This window comes from Geospiza fortis, unplaced genomic scaffold (assembly GCF_000277835.1).
Source record: "Geospiza fortis unplaced genomic scaffold, GeoFor_1.0 scaffold2457, whole genome shotgun sequence".
Taxonomy (NCBI): domain Eukaryota; kingdom Metazoa; phylum Chordata; class Aves; order Passeriformes; family Thraupidae; genus Geospiza; species Geospiza fortis.
Window position 1 is genome coordinate 5448 of NW_005054720.1, and position 8258 is coordinate 13705.

General features: G+C 47.0%; 1 protein-coding gene across 1 annotated transcript in view; it reads right to left on the reverse strand.

Moving 5' to 3' along the window:
- Nucleotides 1–1545: 1545 nt before the first annotated feature.
- Nucleotides 1546–8258, reverse strand: part of LCMT2 (leucine carboxyl methyltransferase 2) — a 16523-nt gene continuing 9810 nt past the window's right edge. Inside the window, exons 7-11 of the mRNA XM_031065259.1 lie at nucleotides 7179–7409; nucleotides 6086–6183; nucleotides 4201–4388; nucleotides 3871–4006; nucleotides 1546–1933 (exon numbers count right to left, since the gene is read on the reverse strand). Of these exons, the coding sequence (XP_030921119.1) occupies nucleotides 1766–1933; nucleotides 3871–4006; nucleotides 4201–4388; nucleotides 6086–6183; nucleotides 7179–7409 (821 nt within the window). The 3' untranslated portion in view covers nucleotides 1546–1765. The remainder of the gene's footprint in view (nucleotides 1934–3870; nucleotides 4007–4200; nucleotides 4389–6085; nucleotides 6184–7178; nucleotides 7410–8258) is intronic.

Sequence of the window (8258 nt, forward strand, 5' to 3'; positions counted from 1 at the left end):
GCGAGCACGCTCCCAGACTGTGGTGCCCAGCACTGTCTGCTCCTGTGGGGTCCCTTTTATAGCCTGGCAGAGTCCCCTGTGTGACATCATGGGGCAGCCAGAGTCCTCTTTGTGACAGTGTGGGGCAGTCAAAAATCCCTTTGTGACAGCGTGGGGCAGCCAGAGCCCTCTGTGTGCCATCCCGGGCAGTCAGAACCCCCTTCTGGATAGCCAGGAGCCCACAGGGGCCAATGGAGAGCCTCTGCTGATGTGCAGTCAGTCAGACACTCATCACGGAATCACAGATTGGTTTGGGTTGGAAGGGACCTTAACGATCAAGTACCACCATCTTGCCATGGGCAGGGACACCTTCCACTGGATCAGGCTGCTCCAAGCCCCATCCAACTTGGCCTTGGACACTTCCAAACAAAGGGCAGCCACAGCTTCTCCAGGAAACCTGTGCAGGGCCTCTCCACCATCACAGGGAAAACTTCCTTCCTGATATCCCATCTATTCCTGCCCTCTGGCAAAGGGAAGCAACCGCCCCCCATCCTGGCACTCCAGACCCTTGTACAAAGTCTGTTTCTAGCTCTCTTGAAGTCAGGGGCTCTAAGGTCTCCCTGGAACCTTCTCCTCCGCAGGCTGAACACCTCCAGCTCTCTCAGACTGTCTCCAGAACACAGGCTCCAGCCTTCAAGCATCTCTGTGGCTTCCTCTGGACTCATTCTAGCAGCTCCACATCCTGAAGGACCAAATGCCATCCAGAGGGAGCTGGATAAGCTCAAGAAGGCGGGCCGTGGGAGCCCATGAGATTTAACAAGACCAAGTGGTGGTGCTGCATGTGGATCAGGACAACCCCCAGTATCAAACCAGGCTGGAGGATGAAGAGATCAAGAACAGCCCTGGCCAAGAACTTGGGGATGCTGACGAATGAAAGGCTGGACATGCCTTGGCCCTGTGTGCTGGGCTGATCCCACAATGTGAGCAGCAGGGAAGGGGGGATTCTTCACTTCTGCCCTGCTCTGGTAAGATCTCACCTGCAGTGCTGCCTGCAGCTCAGGGGTCCCAGCACAGGAAAGACTTGGAGCTGCTGGAGAGAGTCCAGAGGAGACCCCAAGATGATCAAAAGGATGGAGCACCTCTATGCTATGAGGAAAGGCTGAGAGAATTGGCATTGTTCAGCCTGGAGAAGAGAAGCTTTGAAGCGACCCAATTGTGGCCTTGCAGTACTTGAAGGGGGCCAAGAAGAAGGATGGAGTGACACTATTTACAAGGGCCTGGAGTGACTGGACAAGGGAGAATGGCTTCTAACTGAGTAGGTTTAGATTGGATATTGGGAAGAAATTCTTCCCTGTGAGGCTGGTGAGGCCCTGGCACATGTTGCCCCAAGAAGCTGTTGTTGCCCCATCCATGAAAGTGTCCGAGGCCAGGTTGGATGGGGCTTGGAGTAACGTGGTCTACTGGAAGGTTTTCCTACCCATGGCAGGGGGTAGAACAGGATGGTCTTTACAGTGCCTTCCAACCCAAACCACACTGTTCTTCACTCTAAGGACTACTGCTGTCAGCTGCTTTTGAGGTTTTTTATTTACAGCAACATAAAGAGCCATAAAAATGCAACAGCCAGTGAGGTGTGAATCCCTCGCTGTAACTGCCCCTCCTGATCCCACCTTCACAAATGCATTCTGGATACAAAGTCTTTGTGGAAATACTGCGCTGCTTTTGGACCTAGAGTGAACAGATGTCTCCCCACAGTGCAGCAGCAGGGTTCAGCCCTGCTTGGTCCCACTCAGTGGCTGGTCAGGATGCTGCTGAGGCTCAGCAAGACAGGCTCTGGGTTCAGGTGTGTCCCAAAGGAAAAGCAGTTTCCACCACCGCCAATAACCAACAGCTCCTTCTCATCTGGCAGAAAGACACTGCTATGATTATGTAGCATTAATGGCCACTCCAGGTGCTCCTGAAAAAGGAAAGGAGATTTTGAACATACAGGACTTCATGTGGTATCACCCCTGAATGTGGGCAAGAGCAGATAGCTAGAGAATATAGGAACAAGTAACCTCTGAGGTGTACTCCTCCCCAACATCCACCCACCAACCTGCAGTTCAGTGATTTCTTAATGAGAGAAAATGCCTTTGTACTCCCTGAATCTTAATGCTCTTCCTCCCAAGAAGGTAGCCAGTCAGTTTTTGATTCGATGTAAATCTTTGGCATTCATGGCCTGTGGCAAGGAGTTCCAGAGTTTATCTATGTAATTGGTAGGTTCCAAAGCCTAGAGAATTTCACCTTAGTCAAAGCAAACAGCTCCTAAGCAAAGGAAGACACCAATCCACCTGCATCCGCTTATTCAGTCTAAACAAAAAAGTTACATTCTTTAGATACAACTTTACTATCACTGTACCTATGCTCATTGCTGTTCAACAAGTGCAGTCTATTTTATCTAAAGGATATGAGGCCACTTATAACTTCTGCTACAGACAATAATTGAAAACTAAGCTACAATTAAGCACATTTCATGCTTTTATACCCTCCGCAAAATGCTGCAAGATCAACTGGATGCACACACACTGCTCACTATAAAAAACTGACTCGTCACAAATTCCAGTTTCACCAACAACAGGTTTCATATGTACAGTTATCAAAAGAAAGTTGTTTCTTTACATAAAAGATAAACAAAAACTTGTCAGGCCAAAGAAACGCTCTTATAGAATCACAGAATGGTTTTGGATGAGACCTTAAAAATTGCCACCTTGCTCCACCCCCTGCACTGGGCAGGGACAGCTTCCACTAGACCAGGTTGCTCCAAGCCAAATCTAACCTGGCCTCTAACTCTTCCAGGGCTGGGGAAGCCAAAGCTTTTCTAGGCAGCCTTTGTCAGTGCCTCACCACGCTTCATAAAAAATGTCATCCATATACCCAGTTTGAAGGTACTGTCCTTTAGATGGAAACCACCACCCCCTGTCCTATCACTACAGGCCTTGCTAAAACGTCTGTCCCCATCCTTCTTGCAAGCCCCCCTTAAGTACTGGAAGGGGCTCTAAGGTCTCCCCAGAGCCCTCCCTCTCTCTTAAGGCTGAACAACCCCAACTCCCTCAGCACATTCTCACAGGAGATCAGCTCCAGCTCTCTGCTGATCTTTGTGGCCCTTCTATGGATTTAATCCAACAGATCTATGTCTTACTTTTACTCAAGGCAGTATCATCTGAGGTGAGGGCTACTCAGAGACATAGACCAGCTTCTGGCCAGAGTATGCCAAAATCCTGTTTTGTGACACCACTCGTATGACTGCTCTTCAGTGATTCATAGAAGAAAGTCACCACATAGTCAAAGTTGGAAGGGTCCTCCAAACATCATCCAGTCCAACCACCCTGTTCAAAGCAGGCTCAACTCAAGCAGGTTTTTCAGTAGCTTGCCCAGTCAGGTTTCAAATATCTCCAATAATGGAAATATGACATTCTCTCTGAGCAATCTGTTCAGAGTCCAATCATCCTTACAGAAAGCTTTTATGTTCCAATGGAGTTTCCAGCATTTCTGTGCTGGTTTTTTTCTCATGTTTCAGGCAGCAGCCAGAGCACACCAGTTTCCACCCAGAAGTTCTCAATGAAATTATACTACAGACCTTCAAAAACATGAACTTAGCCTCTGGTTTATCTGTTCCCTTCCTCCACAGACATCCCAAAGTGACTACGCTCGTGCCCATTTCAGTTCTGCTGCCCCCTATCTGAAACAGAGCAGCTCCATGTTCCAGTCTTCTGCACATTCCATCTCCCTCTGTTACCCCTGTACGTTCTCTGTGCTGGGTAACAGCACTTTGGAATTAGATCCTACGTCTCCATAAAGCTACCATGTTCCTTCACAGGACACTGCTTACCCTGAAAGTAAAATGTCAGTACTTACCACATTAATCACATAGTTCAAGCAGAGACCAGTCATTAAGTTGATGACAGTGACACCGGGCACAGAGGGTGCATGAAACCACACTCCACCAACGAGCAGAAGCTTTCCTTCATGCACATGTGCAGTATGTGAATACCTGGGAGTTCAAAATGAGGTTGGACTCCATTAGCAGGGGATGCTGGTAAAGACAGGCTGAAGATTCTCTGCTGAATGCTCTGAGCAACCTGTCTAGTTGAAGATGCCCATTGCAGGAAGGTTGCACTACTTGGCCTTTAAGAGGTCTCTTTCAAATCACACTATTTTCTGATGCTATGAATGTTTTCTGCTTACCGTGGGACAAGAGGAGGATGTGTCTCTATTGTCTGCCACTGAAAGCCATGTTCAAGCTCCCTCAGAAGGAAAACTGAGCCCAAGGGCTGCTCAGCTGCTCCCAGACCTCCTGCAATCAGCACACCTCCTTCCCAGCTGCAGGCACTGTGAGAGTGGCGGCTTTCTGGGACTGGACCCTCAACAGAAATCTGAAAAAACACAAGTCCAAGGCTGAAGTTTGCCAAGCTAAGTGTCTGCTTAATGTCCAGGCTTTTAAATGCCTTTTCCTGTGTGGCTGAGTTTTTTGACACACAACCTTCCCCACATGTTCCTCTAGGGACTGCTCCATGTTTCCAATTACACTGTCTCTGGCCCTCAGTATCTTTAATATAATCAGCCTTCAGAGGCTTTATTTTCACGCATTTATTAGAAGTAACTTTATCTGCATTCTTGCAGGCTGCTTTCTGCTCAAGACGTACACCTGGGAACTCCAAATTTGCTTAGAAACACGTGGATTAATGCAATGACCAGCAAAGGAGGTGATCAGTTACTCAAACCACAGAGTGGGTTAAAAGGCTCAACCACAGGACCAAAATCCAGAGAGAAAACCTTTCGTGCAAGCACTAAAAGAAAAAAAAATGTAAGGTCAGGCATTAAAGGAATATCACAGCAAATAAATGATGTAGAAAAATTTGGAGGCCACTTGGTCCATACCTTCTCCCTACAACAAATGAAACTATATGTTATCATCTGGATGGACGGATGTTTATGTAACAGTTTCCAAAAGTCTGCAGTGACAAGAATTTCTCACCTCTTTAGGCAGTCTATTGCAGACATAGCTAGCTTCACCATCAATAGCTTTCCTTAGTGTCCATCTGATCCCCTGTACTACTCAAAGTTAAAATGGAGAACAATTTTTTTCTTCTCAACAGTAGTATTTTAGATATTAGAAGAATTATTTCTATCTTGAATCTTCTTCAGATTCAATAGCTAGAAGACCTTCAAAACCTCCCCCTGTGAGGTATGTGGCCTGGTCATTCTTGCTGCATACCTTTATACAACTGTTTTACACCCTGTCCACCTCCTTTTCAGCTGTCAGCTTTGGGTATTTTACAGGAGTTCTGCTGAGATAAAGAACATTGTAGATAATAAAAGAAGCAATTCATGTGTCTACCAAATAACATTCCTGGTTACAGAACTGAAGACACAGGGTAGGCCTCCCACAACAGTGGGATATTGCTTACTCATGCTTAGCTTGTGACCTCTTGCAATTATGCATCTCCCACCCTACAACTGTGCTATGTACGAGGCTGGGCTCAAAGAGTTATAGTAAACAGAATAACACAGGCTGGTGGCCAGTACATAAATGAGGGAGTAAGTCCTCTTCCACTCAATTTCCTTTTATGACACATTCAGCAATCTAGTTGACTGAGGCAAATCGGGAGATGTGGAGGTGGTTTTGATTGTAGCAAAGCTTTTAACACTGTCTCTAACAGTATCCTTCCACAAAAACGTCCAGCTCACAGCTAGATAATGATGGGAGAGGTGAAAGAAGACAGACAATATGTTCTCAGTAGCATCCAGCAAAAGGGCAAGAGGCAATGGGCACAAACTGACATAGAAAAAACAGACATAGAACCCCCTCATATTGTTCTATCAGGGCGGTCAAGCACTGGAGTAGGTTGCCTAAAGAGATTGTGGAGTCTCCATCTACAGAGATAATCCTACCTGGACAATATACAGAGCAACCTGCCCTAGTTAGACCAGTTTTAAGCAAGAGTACTGGACTAGATGACCTCTGGATGTCCCTTCCAAGCTCCACTGTTCTGTAGAGACTGTACTTCACTAAAAAGCTGGGTGTTCAGCAGTCAGCTCTAGCTGTAATCCCCACAGAGTGCATTCTTACCGCAGTGCAGGAGAGTTCTGGAGCGTGCAGGAAATGCCAATCCCCGAGCACAGGCTCCAGAGCAGAGCGGCCACCGTACACAAACAGGTACTGCTCACCTGGGGAAACACAGCCAGGAGGCAACAGAACTCACAATCTGGTGTGCCACAGCAGCAAAAACCGCTGTTTGCATAGAAGGGAAGCTGGCAAAAAGGGCGCAATAATACTTTGGGTAGATGTCAAGGACATGCATTTACTGCACTATGCCCTGTCCTTTCACTGATTCAGAATGGACTGTGCAGATAACACCAGTGTTGGTCACCTTCTGCAGCTACAAAGCAATATCAAGGCAAAAGTAAGATGAAACAGTACAGTCTGACAAAGCCCAATGTATAATTAATAAAATTTTTTGGCATTTGCTTTTTTGATATAAAATTCTGACTGGAAGGCTTAATGCTATAGTGTTAATTAAACATTGTTCCACGAATGGAAAGTGTGCTCCAGACTAGACTAACAACTGCTTAACAATTCCCTCCTGCTCCCCTTGGAGAGTTCCCTGGCAGCTGCAGGAATGGGACACCTTAGGAAAGGACAGCTTTCAGCTCCTGAATGCCACTGCTTAAGTTTTTGACCCTTACAACCAGGATCTTTTAATAGACCAACCTTTAGCTTGCTATTGCAGGACCTGATTCTAGAGCTATTCATAACTACTGAGTGTTTGTCAATTGCTACTAGAAAAGTAACATTTCTTCTGAAAGACTTTTGGGATAAAGAGCTTGGGATCCTGTTCCCCAAAAAATATCCTTCAGAGAGAGCAAAACTCATTTCTGCCATGATTAAGCATGAGTAACTTCAGCCATAAGTGATCTCAAAGAATCAGTCTTCCAGAATGGATTACAGTAGGTTTCAATCCTACTTGCCACCGGGGATTATGTAGATTACAAAATTAAAAATTACCATATTTCAAGTGTCAAGAAGAGATCTCAAAGTCTCCTAATTTCTTTACTACTGTCAGGCTTTAGGAATGATCAATATGAACTTCATGAAATTCAACAAGGTCAAGTGCAAGATCCCGCATCCCTACAGCCGTTTCCACTCCTTCCAGGCTTTTTACCTTTGAATGTAATTTCAGTTGTGCTGTGTCTCCAACGCAAAGCGGCTGCTGCAGCAGCAGGCTGCAGATTTACAAGCTCCACTGCAACATCACCTGGGCCTGAGGCACCCCAGGTTTTGGGGAACTTCAGCCACAACATTCCCAAGCCTGTGCTCGATGGGGATGTTCGTCCTCCTACCACCAGAGCCAGAGTGTCCGAGAGACGAGACACAGTATGGTACAACCTCTCACCTGTGGAGAGACAGAACATCATGCTTCACACAGGTGGTTTTTCTATGAAATTTATAATCATTTAGGTTGGAAAAGACCCTTTAAGCTTATCAAGTCCAACCATTCCTCCAGCACTCTCAAGGGCAAAACTAAACCATGCCCCCAAGAGCCACTTTCACATGACTTTTAAATCCTTCCAGGGATGTGGACCTCACCACTACCCTGGGTAGCCTGTGCCAGCCATGGACAATCCTTCTCTTAGAGACATTTTTCTCAATATCCAACCTAAACCTCCCCGGCACAGCTTGAAGCCATTTCCTCTTGTCCTGTCCCTTGTCTCCTGGGAGAAGAGGTCGACCTCCACCTGGTTACACCCTCCTTCCAGCAGTGGTAAAGAGTGAGAAGCTTCCCCTGAGCCTCCTTCTCTTCAGGCCAAGCTCCCTGCCCAGTTCCCTTGGGCACTATTACAATGAGCTTACAGCAGTGGTGCATGAGGGAAGAGCAACAGATGCCATCTACCTGGACTCGCACAAAGCATTTGACACTGTCCTGCCCAGCACCCAGTGTCTAAACGGCAGACCTGGATTTGACAGATGGAGCACTCAGTGGATTAGGAACTGGCTGGATGCTCTCTCTCCAAGAGCTGCAGCCACTGGCTCAGTGTCCATGTGGAGACCAGTGGTGAGTGCTGTTGTTCAGGTCTCCCTAGGGACCAGCACTATTTAACATCTTTGTTGGTGACATGGACAGTGGGACCGAGGGCACCCCAGCACATCTGCCAATGACAAGGAGCTGTGTGGTGCAGCCATGCGCTGGAGGGAGCGGGAGTGGCATCCAGAGGGAACTGGACAGGAGAGGTGGGATGTGACA